Source organism: Rutilus rutilus (genome assembly GCF_951802725.1).
Source record: "Rutilus rutilus genome assembly, chromosome: 4".
Taxonomy (NCBI): domain Eukaryota; kingdom Metazoa; phylum Chordata; class Actinopteri; order Cypriniformes; family Leuciscidae; genus Rutilus; species Rutilus rutilus.
Genome location: NC_140212.1, coordinates 30,020,070 through 30,040,083, shown reverse-complemented (window position 1 = coordinate 30,040,083; position 20,014 = coordinate 30,020,070). Strand labels below are relative to the sequence as shown.

Sequence of the window (20,014 nt, the reverse complement as noted above, 5' to 3'; positions counted from 1 at the left end):
GAGTCGCGGCGGCGAACACACACTAGCAGTGAAAAGGATATGACGCCGGATAGCGTAGCAGGAACGGCGGCTGAAGGCGGCGCGGCCAGCGACTCCAGATACAGTGCTCGTCCCGCTGAAAGGCTTTATCCACGGCGCGGCTTCTTCTCTCTGGATCCAGCGATGCGTGAGCTCCGCTGAAGAGATGAAAAATCGGTAAGCTAGCCTTTCGATGCTATATTTATAGCCCCAGGCCACGCCCGTTTCGGCGGGACGTGACGTATTGGGCGCGAAGCGTCCCCATTGGTACTGACGTCACGATAGGGCCTTATCGATAGGCTGCTGCAGTTGCCGCAGGGCAGCCAATAGGCGCGCAAGCCGTCTCGCCTATGTCTGCATGCTGCCCCAACGCGTTTTACATTATTTCAAAATTAAGGATAATTTTTTGGCTTCAGTATCTCGCAGAAAAGAGATTTTCCCCTAGCGTAAGACTTACGCAGTACGAGAGAACCTCTCGTAAGAGAACTCTGATTAATCACATGTCCACTGTAGTGGACGTCATGCATCAATGGCTATATTTCAGCTACAATTAATAATTATAATGTGAATATTGCTTTTGAAACTTAAAACTTAAAACCTTAATCTTGCAGTGACTTTTTTTTACTGTAAATAAATGTATTTGTATTATTAGAATGTAATTTTCATTGACATCGAAAAAAGTCATGTGATTACATAATGTATGACACTTGGAATGCATTACTTTACTTGTTAGATCAAAAAGTAATCTGATTTCGTAATGCCCATTATTGTAATGCGTTTTTTTACTCATAACATAAAAAAGTAATCTGATTACGTAATGCATGTTACAATACATTACTCGTAACATTAAAACAAAACGCATGTTACTTGTAATGCATTACCCCCAACACTGCTCATTTCAGATGAGATTGAAAAAAAACGTATCGCTAGGTTTTCTCAGAGGAGGGCTATGATAGAAATGTGCATGTCCATCTTGAACATAATCAGAATTATCAGCTAATAAGGGTAAATCTCCATACTCTGGTGCACTGGAGGGAGCATCTGAGTGGTTTCCACAGTAAGTTGTACCTTAACAGGCTGTAGAAAATTCTGAGGGAATCACGTCTTCATGTTCTGATATCAAAGATACGCGAAGTGTAACTTGTATGAAGTTGTATGAAGCCTTTGCAATATTTTGCGTTTATATTTTTTGTATATATTTTATAGTTTTCACATGATTTGATATAATTGTATTGATTAGTTTGTTAAATTCACATACCTTATCTGTTTGATTATTGTCTTATATTTAATACAGTATATCTTCAGTTTAAACCATAACCGCATGCTGTCCACTCAAGTGGACATCTGAAGATCTCTTTGAAAAATTAGTAAAAAAAATAAATAAAAAATAAAATCTTGTTTTTCATGCCCTAAGAGCAATAAAAACACATAGGAAAAAAATCCTGACTGAGGTTATCATAATTCATGCATGAAAGGGTTAAGCATAAATGAACTGTTTTTCCCAAAACCTATTAAATATAGTGTTTGCATTCAAACAGACTGTTTCTCCTACATAGATATTAGATATACTCTTTCATTGGCTGTTGTTTTCAGCACATAATTGAACAACGTATTTAAATATGTATTTCCCTAGGATTTCAACTCTGAATACTCCTGATATATTATTTTATTATTATAGTATGTTTTTCTTTTTTTCTATGCACTTTTGTGAGTTTAGACACAGCAGCGCGAGCGGGACTTTTATTTTGGTGTGGCGATGTGACGTCACATGGCAGCGCCGCGCTCCTGCATCTGTTGTGATTCGGCTGAAGAAAGGTTTGTGTTTTTATGCTTTTAAAGTATTTAAATCGATGCACACTGTTCATTCTTTTTTATAGTTTTTACAAGTGTTGAACATCAATTCATTATTTTTGAATGCAACATTGTAATGCTTATCTAAAATTAATAAACGTTATTGTTATTGAGTAAAGTGCGTCCACAAAATGACAAATGAATGATAGCAAAGGTGCGTCTAATTTCTCGCCCTATATCATGAATCAGATGTGTAAAAATGTTTTAATTGCAATTAAAGTCTTATCTGACACCATTTTATTGTGACCTAAAATTTAGGTTGAAATGCAAATGTTTGTTGTCCAATCACTAACAATGTAACTTACATGAACCCTGAATGTAATAAAAGTGTAATCAGGTTAAAATTAGTAATGGGGGTGCACGATTTTCTTCTCTTTTTTTTCTGATCCAAATTGCGATTTAGTATTATAAAAAAAGAGCTACATGTTTGTTGTGGTGTTTTAACAGCACCAAAGAAAGATCAAGCGTAATCTCAAACTGTTCTAACCACTAACATTGTATTATTCTTCAAGTAAAGTTGTCATGATACAAACATCTGTTATGACAAATTCAGCAAATAACTACAGTATCTTAAATACAGTTAAATGAACAAATCTTAACCTTTTAAGAATACAAGCACTGACCAAAACCTACAGTAAGGTTGCAACAATAGCACTATTCGGATGTTAATTGTTTCTCATGTGGACAAAGTATTTTCAGCTTTTACAGGGGTTAGTTTGTATTTTATTCCCATCCGAATCCATAATGTCAGTGTTTTTCTTTCACCACCCATGTAGAAATCCCCAGCCAAATTATCTACTTTTTCTTTTTTTAAACACTAAGGTCGTATGGTAATTTAATTGCCGTTCGAATCCACATCTCTGAGTTTACTAGAAGAGATCATTTCAAAATTCACTGCTTAAATCCTTTAGACCGAGCACCGTACAAAAACAGTTGCGCTTCACTGTAATTTGGTGTATGGACACACGTTTTGTCAGCACTGCTCTGAGGATTTTATCAGTAAAATAGTTTAACAACTTAAGTTGTTAATTTCTCACAGGCGAGGGAAAAATGGTGCTGTTCTTTGAGCAGATCAACATAGTTTCACTATTGGTAGAGGCCTCTACCACAAACTGTTGAGAGACAGACTGAGGTCATTCTTCACATATGCTTAATATCTCTCTCTCTCTCTCTCTCTCTCTCTCTCTCTCTCTCTCTCTCTCTCTCTCTCTCTCTCTCTCTCTCTCTCTCTCTCTCTCTCTCTCTCTCTCTCTCTCTCTCTCTCTCTCTCTCTCTCTCTCTCTCTCTCTCTCTCTCTCTCGCATTAGTTTGCTATCAGTGGCTCGAGTATCCGATACTAGCTCTAAAATTATGTTTTGGAATTAGCAATGGTAGTGTGGGATGAGTAATGAGGGATGCGTAAGAAATTAGTCCCACACACAAGTGTTTTAAGGACAAAAAACTGACATATCTTGAAATGCATCATCTGAAGGATGTTTTATGGTGTGGTAACCGTAGTATAAGCGGAATAATTGACTTCGGGCCCCAAAATAACGCACTTTGCATTGTGGCGGCATTTCCACCTTGGGTGCGCATTATTTTTCGAATAATTCAAAGTACGACGTTTGCAAACAACGACTCTTTAATTCAAAATCCTCACAGAAGAGATGAACAGTGAGACTTTAATATGATTCAGCTGTCTGCTTGGGCCACGTCATGTTATTGTGTAATAGTCCATCTCTTTCAGCTCAGCTTCAAACCTGATAGCATCTCAGAGATATCTATTTGATGTCTGTATTTACATCTGCAAGATGTATTTTAATTTTTTTTAGAGCGTTTTCTCATCTGCAATACATCTCTGAGACGTCTCCTCTCCTGTCAGAGGTTTATGGTTTAGAATACATGTAAAACTGCCCTTTCTAAGATGTTTATCAGATGTATTTACACAGCAGATATTTTCCAGATCTTTAGTAGATATCTTACAGACGTTCCTGTGCTATCACCTACATGTATCGGCATTATTCGGCACCATATATTTAGCCAGTTAACTTATGTTGTGTGTTATTTTGCAGTAGCTTCATGAGGACTTGTCATAGAGTGTGCCACTTTCTAACGCTTGATCTGCTTAGATGTCAGTCGCAGTGGTTGCGACGGTGGACCGTCGGTTGGTTCATCGGTGGACCTTGTGGCCATGCATTTATAACAGATTTGTCTCTGATACTTCTACAGGTGTTGATAAGTGTCTGTGTTCGGCAGATTTTACACAGTACTTGCCTTTGAAGTACATCAGAACTTCAAAATCCAAAAGGACTCTGCTCTGTTACAGACACGCTTTGTTGCGGAGTTGAACTGCTCCCGCTCATCTTTTCAAAATGCCGTTCTTGGCTCTTTCAATCAGCATGTGCAGTGTTAAAGGGGTCATGAATTGAAAAAACTATTTTTCCTTGGAACTTTTGATATAGGTCATCGTAATATAAGAATATCCTGTAAACTTCGGCGCTGAAAATGTTCTTAGTCAAATAAAAGCTTTTATTAACAGCTGGATCATCAAACGTGGGATCTGCGAATTGGCCTACCTGTGATGTCAGAGGTCAGAGCAGCGAACCACTGCCTCAACAGAAGACCAATGCCTAATTCTGTAGCCCCGCCCACCATGACATTCTATAGGTAAATAACATAGGCCTACGCTGCTAAAACCTGATCGAGCTACCAAGCAATAAAAATGCCACTGAAGATTACAAAATATTGTGCAGTGCCTGTGCCTGGTTGTGGAAGAACACAGTCACTGCATATTAGCTTCCTTACGATTACAATTTTAGCAATGTGTGGTTGAACTTGATTTTTAATGATGTTAATGATGTAGAATTGTGCTGTAAACAAGACACAGGTCGAGGCTAGATTTGCAGACAGAATGAGATAAAAAAAAAAACGATGCTTGCCTTCTATACTGGATTCGACAGGAACGGTGCATGCAACACACTTATGTGAGTAAAAAATGTTTTTTACATGTGCTGGTATTGCATTGTTACAGATCGTTTGATATCTACTGATTGTGTACGTGTCTAACCAGTCACAGAAGTGTCCAACTATGAAGGACGTATTGTCCTGCGATTCGTGATCACACTCTGGGTCGAACATGTATGGGCGAATCATTCCGAATGCCACTTTTCCACATTGGAATTTTTCGAGTCGAAACTCATATGCAAAACTGTTATCCAATCATAGCATTGGGTGTTTACTTCCAAGTCTTCAATGCGGCACACTCATAAAAACCAGGGTTGAAAATAGCTTATTACTTATTCATGTTGTTTTTGAATGTAAAAACCATGCGAACGTAATAAGTTGACCTCAGACAACAGTATAAAACTTTTTAAAAAGCCAGTTCATGACCCTTTTAAAATGCCCCCTATTGGTTAAACTCTGCGTCAAACGGTAAATACACAGGATGCAAACCTTCAACGACTAAGTGGTTGCTTGTTACCATATCCTTAATCGAAATAAACGTGAATCGCAGCCTTTTAAATCACGGTTTCAGTTTAAAAACAATAGTGCAGCCCTATTAAGTAATCTACAAATCATTATAGAGATTGAGATGCACACAGAGTTGTAGTTGTGATTAATTTTTCTTTCTGTTAATTATTCTTATCTTCAATATGACAGAAACTCGGGTTGGAGCAACTGAGATCCACATGACATAAAGATGGCGTCTATTAAAGAGGAGAGTGAGAACATGAAGATTGAAGAAGTGAAACATGAAGATACTGAGACACAAACAGGTTGGTTTCATTTTCAAAGCTGAACTCAGTCATTGATCCATATTAAAATGTCCAGCTCTACAGAAATTTGTGATATTTTTTTAAAAGTTAATATTGCATCAGATGCATTCATTAAAGTATGCTATTTCCACTACACCAGTGAGACTGGGCTAAACAGGACACAATGCTGTGACTTCACATGACTAAATAAAGCCCAATTTAAAGTCAATTAGGTTTTATATAAGAGTGGCCACAGTTGGATTCTTGGACGCCACCTCCACCTTGCTGGCCTTTGTTCCCCTCTCAGAGTTCACACCAATGAAGCGCCTAAATGTAATAACAGAGAAATTTAAGATATTAGGTGAGGTAAGTAAAGATGAACTGCACTCAAGACAAACCACACTGCATTCCCCATATACATCTTCTAAGCTATTGCTATAATGCCAATATCCTGAACAGAACTGGAAAGAGGGGCAAAATGTCCGAACAATATTTAGGGCTAGCAGAGGATTTACCTTTTGAACAAACTCCAGTGTCCTTCCAGCTTCCTCTTGGTATCGCAAGTTGAAGACATGGTAGGTGGCGAAAACTGCAGTAAGTCCTGAGATGAAGTTTGGTGGATGCCTTCACAGATGTGGTTTTCAATGCTGATCATCCAACCTCCAAGTGTGACTTCATCACCAGCAACTGATACAGACAACAATTATAGTTAGTGTCCCGAAACAGTATCAAATATGGGTATCGGCACCCTATCCATGCATTTTCAAGATATTGGCTAAACCAGTACAGCGTATTATACCCTCTATTTTCTCATCAAAGCTCAAAGTGCATTCAGGGAAACCACCTTGTAAAGGTGACAGAAATGTTCTTTTTATTTCAGTTAAATGAATGAACTATATTTTAGGTTTTTCTTTTATATTTTGTATTTTGGGAGGATTTTATGGTACTAAATTATATTTATGCTGTATTTAAAATCCATTTATTCACTTTTGAGCATAGACCTGAAAATTAAATTTCCAACTCAAGCTGTCTTGAATGCTTTTAGAGCACAGACTTAAGTTTGGTCTCTTTTCAAAGAGGACACGACAGATTATTGCGGAAGTGAAAAAAGTTTTAAAAAGTGAACTTAAAAAAAGTTACTGAATTTCATGTTTTTTGTTTTGAAAAATGCACAAAAATACTATTTTCAAACACGTTTTGTTCCAAATTGCAGCTTGATATTTACAATTTTTTTTCCTTTGTCAGATTTTGTTTGGCCGCAGTACTGTAAGGCCCGCTATATGGAGAGAGAGAGAGACTTTTTTTTTTTTTTTTTAACTCTTTTAATCAAACAACTAATTTAAAAACATTCTTTACAATTCACCAATTAAACAATAACTCTCCAAGCTCATCTCTTATCACAAGAGCATTTTTCACACTCCACCTCACATCAAAAAAGTGCATGTTATTTGTTAATTTACAGTATGCATATTCCATAACAACCCGGCCCTCTACAAGAGTTTTAAACATTCCAAGCAAATTAGCATCTTCTCCTTCATTCTTACATGTATGGGATTTTAAAATAGACAGCTTCGCCTGTCCAACTAGAAAATTACCAAGTGTACATTGTACTTTCCATTCTTTCTTTTACTTCACACCAAAAATGAACATTTTTTGTAAACATAAAACCAAGCTTAGTAAATATTTTATCCAACAATTCAAACAAAGGAATTAATCTTGAACAATCACAAAAAAAATGAAAAACAGTATCAAGAATATTGCAAAAAGGGCATGCAGATAAAACCATCTCATTAAATTTTGATACAAAACTATTAGTTGCCACAGCACAATGGAGTACTCTCCACTGGAGGTCCCCAGACCTCTTAGGAATAGGGGCCTTATACAAACACCTCCATGATGGAGTTATTTCCGAAGGGATTGATAGATGTTCTCTCCATTTAGTATCAACGCGTCTTTTCAATTGAGTATAAAACAAGGATTTCACACACATACAATATAATATCTTTTTGTCAACATTATGAAACAATACATCTTCATCTTTTCAGTAAAGTATCATTTAAATCTTCATCCAAATCAAACATTATGTTAACTTTATGTTATGTTAACATTATGTTTCTGATCTAAGCCCAACTCTATTAGCTATAAATTTAGCCGTATACCATTGACCCTTTGAAAAATCAATTAAATCTTTTACAGTAGCTATTCCTGTGTTTAAAAACTTGTCAATTACTGAACTCAGAATGGAAGAATTCCTTTTAAAGAGAGGATTAAAAAACAATGGTTCTAAAACACCATAATGTTTATCATCATCTCTCAATTTTTTAAACATTTGCCAGGCCTTTAATACAGTTACATAAAAGTTAGAAGAAGAAACACTTACTCTTGGATTTGGATTTTGGATAGATTTTTCAATCAGGAATAACTGCTTAGCTAATCCAACTCCCCCAATACTTTGTAAAACAGACAAACCTAATGCAATCCAGGGTATTTTATCTGAACAATATAATAGCCTTTGTAATGTTTGAAACCTCATTGTCTTAACTCTTGCCTCCAGGTTTATAAGTCCTTGACCACCTTCTACAACTGGGAGATACAAAACTCCAGGAGGAAGCCAATGATAACCATCCCAAAAGAATTTAACAAAGACTTTTTGAATACCAGTCAATAACTCTTCAGGGGGATTCAACACTGTAAATCTGTGCCACAACATTGAGGCTGCCAAATTATTAACGATTAAACATCTCCCTCTAAAAGATAACCTCGGGAGAATCCATCTCCACTTCTGTAATTTCCCCACAATTTTATCAACTAATCCTTCCCAATTATTTTTCATATAAGTATCAGATCCTAAATAAACCCCAAGAACTTTAAAACCATATTTGATCCATTCACATTGTTGTGGAATTTGAGGAGGATCTATATCCCTCCACTCACCTAACAGAAGAGATGTACATTTATCCCAATTGATTCTAGCAGATGTAGCTTTTTGAAAAGTTTTCAAACTAGAAGTCAAAGCAGCCATATCATCAATGTTCCTTATGAAAACAGTTATATCATCAGCATAAGCTGCAAGTTTTACAGGTGGGATCTCTGGAAAACCAGGAATACAAAATCCATACAGTCGTTTCCTCAAATGTGACAACAAAGGCTCTATAGAAATTGAATATAGAAGTCCTGAAAGAGGGCATCCTTGTCGTATACCTCTTGTTACTGCAAAAGGTCTAGTTAGACAACCATTAATCTTAAGCATACTAGATGTTTCACTGTAAAGCAGTTTAATACAAGAGACAAATTGTGGTCCAAAGGCCTTCAGAGTCTTAAGTAAATAAAAGTGATCCACTCTGTCAAAAGCTTTTTCTTGATCTAAAGATAAGAGTCCAATATCAATTTGATGTTTTTTAGCAACTGTAATAATGTCTCTTAGCAAAAACAAGTTGTCGAAAATTGTCCGTTCAGGGATGCAGTATGACTGATCCTCATGAATTATAGTTGCCATACATTTCTTCAACTTATTAGTTATAGCTTTTGACAGTATCTTAAAATCAGTACACAACAACGACACAGGGCGCCAATTCTTCAAAAGTCCAAGATCTCCTTTCTTAGGGATCAATGTCAACACTGCCCTCCGACAGCTTAGGGGTAAAACACCTTGATTAAAGGACTCCAAAAAACCATCTTTTCTTCTTTAGACAACTGCGGAAGATCTAGAAGAAGTTCTTCAACTGCTACTTCATCACAAAATTCGGACTGATAAAGTTTTTCATAAAAAGAAATAGCAGAAACTATAATTTCTCGTTGATTGGTTATTTCTTTGCCATTAGGAAGTTTCAGTTTGTGAAAATAGCTCTTTAGATTTCTTCTCCAGTCCGAAAAAAAAAAAGCAGTTGGAGCATCCATTTCATTGCACTTCACATATCTTGTTCTGACAAGTGTCTCCTTCTCCTGCTCTTCCAATAAATCCTTCAAAAGACCTTTGTTCTCTTTAATGATATCACTTCCTCCCTGATTGCGGAGGCTTTGTTGAAGAATTTCTTGCTCTATCATCTTCATCTTCACTTTCACATTGATCATATGTATTTACTCGTAACTTCATCTGACTCCATAAATGAAAGGTTTTAATAACATCTGTGCCTCACTAAAAGTGAGCGAATGTATGACTATTCCTTTTAACCATTAAATGAACAGTGTCAAAATCAGTTAGAATAATCACAACAATTTAATATTTCAGATATCAGAGATCAATTCCACAATCAATTCAAATATCTAGAACATGGTTATACATTGGTTACACCAAATGAGAGAGAGAGAGAGAGAGAGAGAGAGAGAGAGAGAGAGAGAGAGAGAGAGAGAGAGAATTTTGAATTTTAACAAAACATTTATTTTACAATTCTTATACATTACAACACAATTCCAATATAAATACAACCACAACAATACATGTCACATTAGTGATACTTATTGTAGCACACAAGAAAAAAATAAAAGATCATCTACAACAAAACAAACTGCATCATTGTAACACCACTGATTTGAAAAAGACGTCAAGTCCTTCATCATTTTATAGAATTTAAAATCAATCCACACTCTTGATCTTATCCTGTTTTTTAAAATAGACACAACTTCACATCCTTCCGACCCTTCAATTTTGTTCTTCCTGCTTAAATATATTGCCATTTTTGCTTCACCTATAATGAAGTTTAAAAGTTGACATTTTATTCTATTTTTTGCTACATACCGGTAACCAAGAATAAAACTCTGAACAGTAAAACATTCATTTAACTTGTTAAACAACAGTTTAAGAAAATCAAAAAAATAACCCAACCTTGAACACTCCATAAAACAATGAAAAATTGTCTCCCTTTTTGTACAAAACGGACACCCATTAGACACATTAGGATTAATAACACTTATAAAAGCATTAACAGCAACTGCCCCGTGTAAAATCCTCCATTGAAGATCCCCCACTCTTTTTCCCAAAGGAGGTTTATACAACACTCTCCACACCGGTTTTATACTCTGATCCAAGCCAAGTTTGTCTCTCCAAACAGTGTCTACTCTTCCATCTAAAACTTTCTTATTTAAAACTTTAACACAGTTTCGATACACTTTCTTACGGTCAGCCTCGTGAATACTTAAATCTTCCAAGTTCTCCAACATCCCCCCATTAGCTCCTTTAAGATCAGGAGTAAAGAAAACTTCAGGAAAAGGATCTTTATTGTTTGGAGAAACTCTCCCTTCCCCATAAATCACAAGTAGAAGCTTTTCTTCCATCGTAAGTGTCTGTTTTAAAACCTCCAACAATTTTCTTGCCAATCTTTCCGATTTTAATTTTAGACCAGATGCTACCCCTTGCGAGTTATTTAACTCAGTACCCCCCTCAGCTATCAGATCACCCAACTTAACCTTTTTTGAAGAACACATTACATTTTCAAATCCACATGCAATTTCATTACATACATCCAACCTAGCTCCAAACACAGTTGGCTCTTCTAATAACCAAAATAAAGATGACTCCGAAACCTCTCTTCTCTTTTTAAAAAGGCTCCACACTCTAAAAAGCCCCTTATAAAAAGGTGTCAGTCCATTCAGTGGAATCTTGTTAGAATCCATTAAAAACAAAGTAAAGTCCAAACCCAGACCTCCAGCTTGTCTTAAAATAGATCCAGCAACGTTTCTCCAAACCAGATCCTCTGGACCTGTTAAAAGTCTTTGAATGAACTGTAAACGAAAGGTTGCTCCTCTGCTGACCAGGTGTATCAGTCCTTGTCCCCCTTCCTCTCTAGGAAGATAGCGTACACTCTGCGGTATCCAGTGAAGTTTAGTCCAGAAAAAGTCCACTATTACAGCCTGCAGTTTTACGAGAAGTCCACCTGGCGGCTCAATACACGCCAAACGATGCCAGAATGTTGAAGCCACCAGATTATTAATAATTGTCACACGTCCTCTAAAGGACATTTTTGGCCACAACCATCTCCATTTTTCCAGACGTCCTTTTGTTTTTTCCAAAACCCCTTCCCAGTTTTTTTGCAACATTGAATCATCTCCGAGATAAACACCCAAATATTTAAAACCACTTTTCTTCCACTCAAGTCCACCAGGTAGTTTAGGAAGGCATCTACCTTCCCATTTTCCGCCTACAATGGCTTCACTCTTACACCAGTTTACTTTAGCTGAAGACAGTTGACCAAACTCATTTAAAATTACCTGTAAAGTGTTTACCTCCTCTTGATTTTTTATCATAACCACAATATCGTCAGCATAAGCTGATAACTTAATCTTACACCCAGATTGCGGTATACTCCACCCATCAATGTTTGCCCTAATCCTTAACAGCAGAGGTTCAATGGCTAAAGCATACAACATGCCAGAAAGTGCACACCCTTGTCTAATACCTCTTGTAATTTTAAAAGGAACACTCAAACCTCCATTTATTTTTAGTATACTCTCAATGTTTGCATACAACACCCCAATCATTTTAATAAAACCCGGGCTGAAACCAAACTCACTCAGAGTCTTCCAGAGGTACTTATGCTCAACCCGGTCAAAGGCTTTTTCCTGATCTAAGGAAATAAGGCCAAAATCTAAATCCAATGATCCAGAGATGCCCAAAATATCCCTAATTAAATGAATGTTGTCAAAGATCGATCTATTGGGAACACAGTATGTCTGGTCTATATGTATGACCCCACCAATCACTTCTCTCAACCTGACTGCTAAGGCTTTAGATAGGATTTTTATATCAGAGCATAAGAGTGACACAGGTCGCCAGTTCTTTATGTTTCTGAGGTCTCCTTTTTTCGGTAACAGGGTGATCACTGCTCTCCGGCAGCTTGTCGGCAGCGACCCTCTGGTCAAGCTGTCATTAATGACCTCCAGAAGATCATCACCCAAAACTGCCCAGAGTGATTTATAAAACTCAACAGGAATTCCATCGATCCCTGGAGCTTTCCCGCACTCCATACTCTTTAGGGCGTTATACAGCTCACCTTTCGTAAAAGGTTTTTCCAGCTCAGTGTTTGCTTCATCCGGAACTTTAGGCAGACTCACATAAAACTTACTGGCTATATCGTTCACCTCCACGTGACCACTCTTATATAACTCAGAATAAAAACCTACCGCTCTTTTTCTTATTTCCTTAGCCTCTATAATTTCTATGCCTGATTCAGATAACAAGGAATGCATGGTTCTATTTTGGCCATTTTTCTTTTCAAGTCCAAAAAAGAAACTGGTTGGGCCATCCATCTGTGCTACACTCTGAAAACGCGAGCGTACCAGAGCACCCTGTGCTTTAACCCCCAACAAATCATCTAAAATTTTCTTTTTATCCTTTAAAATTTTGACACATTCTCTGTCTCTAACAGATTCCATTAAATTTTGCATTTCAATTATCTCTTTCTCTAGATCTTTCAGGGATCGGGAAATATCTCTCGAAACATTGAACGTATACATACGGCACAGTTGCTGTATCTCTATTTTTGCAATATCCCACCACTGTTGCAAAGAGTCAAAGGATGACTTCTTATTCTTAAACTGTTGCCAAAAATGGCCAAACACCTCACAAAAAAATGTATCTTGCAATAAAGCCGTATTAAAATGCCAATAAGCACTTCTTGGCTTTACATTGGTGATAAAAACACTACAACTGACTAGACCATGATCTGAGAAGCCCACAGGAGAGATTGCACATTGTTTAATAATATTAAAATGATGTTTAAAACAATACCACCTGTCTAGTCTAGCCATTGTCACATAATGTTCCCTCACTTGTGCCCATGTGTACTGCCTCTGAGTTTTATTTAGAACCCTCCAAATGTCATACAATTCACATTCTTTCAGAATTTGTTTTAAAACACACTGCGAAGGCATATGTGGTTCTTTGTGATTTCTATCAATTTTATCATCTTCTGTACAATTAAAATCACCCCCTAGAAATAAAAACTCTTCAGACTTACAACTCTTTACAATATCTCTAACTTTATTTAAAAACATCACTCTTTCACTTCCCAATACTGGAGCATACACATTTATAAATACAACAGAAAAATGTTCAAACTCAAGCCGTAACTTCAGCAACTGTCCCCCGACTACATGCTCTATTTCACATGAGACTGGATTTATATTACTTCTTAGTAAAATTGCTACACCTCCACTAGTGGTAGTCTTGTGACTCACTATCACCTTTCCTTCCCATTCCATCATCCATTCACTTTCATTTTTTATATCACTATGTGTTTCTTGAAGAAACATAACATCAATCTTTTTTTGTCTTATCAACTCATAAAGTATTGCTCTTTTCCTAAAATCCCTTGCACCATTCATGTTCAGGCTGCCCAGTCTTAAATTACTCATAAATAAATGAGAAAAAAAAGAAACTGTGCAAAGCAAAAACAAGAAGTTGACAAAGAAAAAAGAAAAATTAAAACACTTCCTTTTCATCATTTAATCTACTGGATCTCACCTTTTGAACTAGTTTCTTTAACCTATATACTTCCTGTTCTGTGAGACCCCCTAGACCAATTTCCTTCATTGACATTCTTGCAGCCTCTATGAACATTTCAGTATCAGGAAAAAAGTCTTGTACTTGAACTCCCTTCATGCCTTTTGTGTTCTGCAAAAAAGATTTAATTTTTTCAAGGGTGTAAGCACTCCTCCCAGATCTTCTTTGAGAGACTGAGTCAACTGAACTTACAGATTCACACTCACTTCCTGTCACAGAATCATCTGAGTTATTGTGTTCAATGTCAGACATGGTTTCTTGAACCATCTTTTCCTTTGTCTGGTCTTCTTGAACCTGCTCTTTCCTAGCTTTTTTTCCTCTACTTTTTCCACTGGTTTTTCTCTTTAAAGTCGGTGTTTTAAACAGATTGTCATCCTCCGCCATATCAATGTCTCCTGAGACTTCTGCATTCACATAAGGACCAGCAGCATCATCTGCTTTTTCAATTTCCCCTTCTCCTACTTCTTCCTCATTACTCCCATTTACAGTTTCTTCTTGATTAGTTTGTTCACCATTCTCAAGCACTTCCCCTCCTTTTTCCTGATTTCCATTCTCCACATTATCTTTCTGTCCCTCACCTTCAATATTATTCCGTACTGCCTCATGTTCCACATTCTCAGGACACTCACGAGCAAGATGTCCTCCTTGTCCACATTTAAAACACTTCATTGTCTCCGATGTCACGTACACCACATAGTCAAAATCATCAATTCTAAACTTTATTGCGAGATTTAACTCCGCACTCTCATTGTTCAGAATCATATACACCTGCCGCCGGAAAGAAACAACATGCTTCAACTGCGCCGATTTGCAATTTAAGGTGATTTTTTTAAACTGCGAAACAATTTTTCCGTGCCTGACCAGTTCTCTTTGGATCACTTCATCCTTTATAAAAGGTGGAACATTCGACAACAAGATCTTTTTCGCCGGTTGAATCAAAGGCATTACCGGTGTGTGCGAATCATTCAACACAATTCCACTAGCGACTACCTCATTAACCTTGTTCACGTCATCTAGGAACAAAACAAAAGCACTGTTCATCCTAGATGCCGACAAAATACTTCTATATCCCACAACTTGAGCAACTGCTATACTGCAGTCCTCTATAGAGCAGCGCTCCGCGGAGATAACTTTAATGCCATTCCGCCGCGTTAGCTTATCAAACTGCACGCTCTCCGCTGCTGCCATCTCCGACAGCACGCGCTGAGCACTCTCCCTAACTCCAGCAAAACCTCCACAAATACACCAAAAAAAAACTTTGCCAAAGAAAGAAGAAAAGATAGAAAACTCACACAGCCCGCAGGCCAAAGCTCTCGCACTCCACACTCCACACCCGTTCAGCTCAGACGCTCACGCATGCGCACAGAGAGAGAGAGAGAGAGAGAGAGAGAGAGAGAGAGAGAGAGAGAGAGAGAGAGAGAGAGAGAGAGAGAGACAGAGACCACCTATTCCATTCACGTCCTGCAAAGAAGTGCCCAGAGAGAGGGCGAACACCCTCTTTTATCCTGTTTGACCAGGTGACATGGGGGGAGACCACCTTCAAATGGCTCTGAACCAGTTTTCTCTAAACTTCTATAAACCTTAATACCTTTTATTTTATCTATCTGGATATGAGATATCTGTACCACTCACTTTGAGACATTTCAAATGACACCAAAAACATAACAGTCAATGATAAACTTTCACATTAAACCATGTTCTTGTGTGAGTTCCTAGTTGTTTTCCGAGAGGAAGTGAGGCCGCATGGGGAGGTCCATAGACCGGGCCTCGACCAGTATTTTCAGTCTTACAGTACCAAAAGTTTTCACTAGATGAAATTCGTCTCCCATTCATTTCCAATAACACAAGTGACAATTTTTTTTAGTACCATGTAACCTTTTCCAATCATGTCTATGAATTTTTTTTTTTTACACAGCAAGATGCCAAAACCTTTACCAAGTTTCGTACCATTCTGATTAAGTAAGAAAATCTAAAACAAAATAAAATGTAAAAATGTTTGGTAAAAAATGACAGAAGAGCACCAACAGGTTAAAAGATTCATAAGGCAAAAACCATTTTTTTTGCCAAAAAACAGGCGATCGCTCGGCGCTCATGTACCCCGCCTAGAACAGCCTTTACTCGGCTAGTCGTTTTGACGTTTGCCGCCGACTCTGACGTCTCTGTAGTGGTTAAACGTGATATAATTCGTCTTGTGTATATCTAATGGGCGATATACGGTCTCGTGAATCTATAATTTGTTCCCTGGCCAATCGTTTTATAACTTTATATATTTAAGGTATTTAAACTTTGTAAGGTTAGACTAGAGCGCTGATTTGGTATGTTTGACTGAATTGTTTGCTTTAGTTATTATTGTATAGCTTCTTGTACCTTTTACTTATACTTTTATAATGGCTATTATTGATAAAACTGAAATTTAACAAAAAGAGACAGGGTTGAGGTTTGTCATTTTTAAATTTATTACAGTGAAGATGATCAGAGTACAAATGCACATATTGCTTGGACCATATTAATGTGTTTAATTTTTTATTTATTTTTTTAAACGGAAAGAGTGTTTTATATTTCGTTTTGTTATAAGTAGGCTAACGCTACACATGCAGTGAATACAATCAATGTGCGTTGCCTGAACCACATTTGTGTGGCTATAATGTTTAAGATTTATTTAAATGAAAACTAAAAGAGGCAGTGTGGTGTTTTATAACATATTTCGTTTTATTGTTGCCTAAAATGTACATACAGAGATAACCGGAGTAGCAGAGCGAGCGAGTCATTCTCCTGAGTCCGAACACTGCGTACTTGGTATTGAGAAACGCCTAATGTCGGCGCTTGTTTTCTTGTGACAAACAGCCAAAGAACAAGATCTGCTGTATGTCATCCATTGTTGTTTACTAGTTTGCTTTCTTCTTTGCGCGAAAATGAGGTTGATCGCTTCTTTCCGGAATAGGCTACACCTATCAAGTAAGGGTACTACTACCTGTTGGCGGTGGAAACGCAAGCCGGATCAGGGTTTACCTTCTTGAACAGTATTGTACCGTACCGCTCGGTGGAAACGAGCCATTATATGCCCCCTCTCATGGAATCCCATATTGTTAAATCAGAAATGTATCAGTTATCGGACCGGACCTAACTGTTGTATAAATGAATGTAATGACCAAACCTACTTGAAGATGGTCTCTTCGGGACTTGACAACCTCTGGCGTTGACATCAATTGAATGGAATGCCTCCAAGATGTCAGAATACTTAGACTGGCATGACTCCCAGTCCACATTTTCCTGACATGTTGCTGCTTTTTAGTCCAGAATCACTTGTAGTAATAAAGAAACCTCATTATCCATCCAGATAAAAAAGTTCAATGCTTTTGCCATCTTGATTGTTTGTATTCCCCGCTCTGTATGAATGCGTATGTGCACGTAGTGTTCCTTACAAAGTGACATCACCAACTACTGGCCTGGCATGCGTAATACAGCGTTTTTAGTCATTTTCGTCCGTTCATCTGAACAGGGATTTCTTTTTGACAACATTGCCGTTTGTGCAAAGAAAAATCTTCTCTGTTTTTACTACATCTTTGTCGTGTAAGCGAGTAATTTAACTTGACCTGTGTTTTTTTTTCTATTCATATATCAGCAGCTGCCTATATTCTGGATGGTTATTTAGAAACAATGCTATTGCTGCGAGACCATGTGCAAGTTAAAGGATGCAGCCTGAAAGTGTGTGTAATCAATTTAAATTAGTTGAATAAAAAAAAAATATGCAGTTTTAAAATGACTTTTTTGTAATGTCTATTCAATACTTTTCACATCGTTTGGGGGTTATTTCTCTGCCAAGGGTGTGATTAGTTTACGATTTAATTAATCTGCACATCATGTAACTATTTGGAATAAAACGTTTAACACTCTTTTCAGTAGTTTAGTGTGTGTAGGATCTAGTATACTTATTGCTGGTTCTGATGGCATTTGTTTTGGATGCTTTTTTGTTTAATTTCTGTTGCTTTGTCATTAAAAAGGGTTAACTCATATTTGTTTTGTTTTAGACAAGCTGATGCAGCTGAAAGAGGAGAATCAAGACCCAAAGGAAATTGAAGTGAAAATTCAGAATGAAAAAGATCAGGATTTTATAAACGGAAAAAACTGTTTTGGTTGCTCAAAGACAAAAAAGACTTCCTCACGAAAAAGAGGTCAAAAGGCCAAAACCAGACGTCATTTTAACTGCCAGCAGTGTGAGAAAAGTTTCACTCATAGAGGAAACCTTAATGTCCACATGAGACTTCACAAAGGAGAGAAGCCTTTCACCTGCCAACAGTGTGGAATAAGTTTCACTCAAAGAGGAAACTTTAACGTCCACATGAAAATTCACACTGGAGGAGACGCTTTCATCTGCAATCATTGTGGGAAGAGCTTCTCACGAAAAGGAGGTCTTAAGACTCACATGAGAGTTCACACCGGAGAGAACCCGTTCACATGTGATCAGTGCGGAAAGAGTATGAGATTTAAAGCCACTTATAATAAGCACATGAGGATTCACTCAAGAGGAAACAGTTTTACATGTCATCAGTGTGAAAGGAGTTTCATAGACAGCAATCACCTTAAGAATCATGTAATAACTCACATTGGAGAGAAGCCTTTCATGTGTCATCACTGTGGAAAGACTTGTAAAAACAAAGCAAATCTTGACGTTCACATAAGAATCCACACGGGAGAGAAGCTTTACATCTGCCCTCAGTGTGACAAGAGTTTCACTTTTAAAGGAAACCTAAAGATTCACATAAGAGTTCACACAGGAGAGAGGCCTTTCATGTGCCCTCAGTGTGGAAACAGTTTTATGTATAAAAGAGACCTGAAACGTCATATGCACACTCATTCTGACAAGAAACTGGAATGATCTGAGCATGAGGTTTAGTAAAAGGAGCAATTTCAAAAGACTTGTGCATTCACTTAATTTACTCAAAATATTAGATAAGCTTGTCTTGCTGTAAACTGCCACAATGTAAATTAATGAATATATATAATGGAACTGAATAAATAGTGAATTTGGTTAAATATAAGTTTTATATATAATATATTTGTTTGTGTGTGTGTATATATGTGTGTATATATATATATATATATAAAAGCAAACTTTTATGTTAGATACGATTATGCGACAGAACACATTGTATTAACCTTTCACTAATAATAATGCTTTGTGTATTTTAGTGAAAATTTATATAGGTGGGATTGGTTTATTTAGAGATTTTCTATTACAATCTTTGGCTTCTGAATCATTTCATGTCAAATGAAAGTTGAATGTACGAATCTTACGAGTCTTATTTTCATTTCTTTACCCTATTACTAGTTAAAAATAAATGTTCTGTATCAAAGATCTCCTGTGGTGAAAATCCAGTTTTTAATGTTTAGATGTCTATGTGGTGCTTTAATACAAACCATGTGCAAATTCAGTCAACACCACTGCTTTTTCTCCTTAAAACTCCTTAAAACTGCAGTAAACCAAAGACATATATGAATAATTAATCATAACACATAATTAATTTATAAATATGTGGATCAGTAATAGAATTAACTTGATGTACCTGAATTAATATTACAATCAATGAATCTGTCCATCCAGCAAACACTTAGTATTGAATGTTGCCGGTCAAAGTGACCGGCAGAGGTTTCGTTTTCCGGACATTTTGATGATATGCCGGTCAAATATCGCCTCTTAATAATCAAGTTGAGGAAAACTGGAGGCAGGCTATGTAAATAAAAAAAAATGACATAATCAGACCGTATAGAATGCAACATGTTTATAAATGGCAAATAATCCTTCTGATCGCTAGTTCTGCATATTCTTGAAGAGCTATAAGATAATATAATAGGTGAGAACGATATTAGAATTAAAGGCCTACAAAAGAATGCTGCGCTTATTATAAGTAGGCCT

General features: G+C 36.9%; 1 protein-coding gene across 2 annotated transcripts; it reads left to right on the top strand.

Moving 5' to 3' along the window:
- The first annotated feature begins 1,764 nt into the window (after positions 1 to 1,764).
- LOC311289733 (uncharacterized protein) lies at positions 1,765 to 19,196 on the top strand. 2 transcript variants are annotated; one of them, XM_084407972.1, is made up of 3 exons: positions 1,765 to 1,833; positions 5,509 to 5,624; positions 18,129 to 19,195. In XM_084407972.1, the coding sequence occupies exons 2-3, from the start codon at positions 5,549 to 5,551 to the stop codon at positions 18,974 to 18,976; spliced, it is 924 nt and encodes a 307-aa protein (XP_084264098.1). In that variant the 5' UTR covers positions 1,765 to 1,833; positions 5,509 to 5,548; the 3' UTR covers positions 18,977 to 19,195. The 2 variants fall into 2 exon arrangements, with proteins under 2 accessions (XP_084264098.1, XP_084264099.1); XM_084407973.1 differs by lacking the exon at positions 1,765 to 1,833 and adding an exon at positions 4,419 to 4,515 and having other exon boundaries at positions 18,129 to 19,196.
- The last annotated feature ends 818 nt before the right edge of the window (positions 19,197 to 20,014 follow it).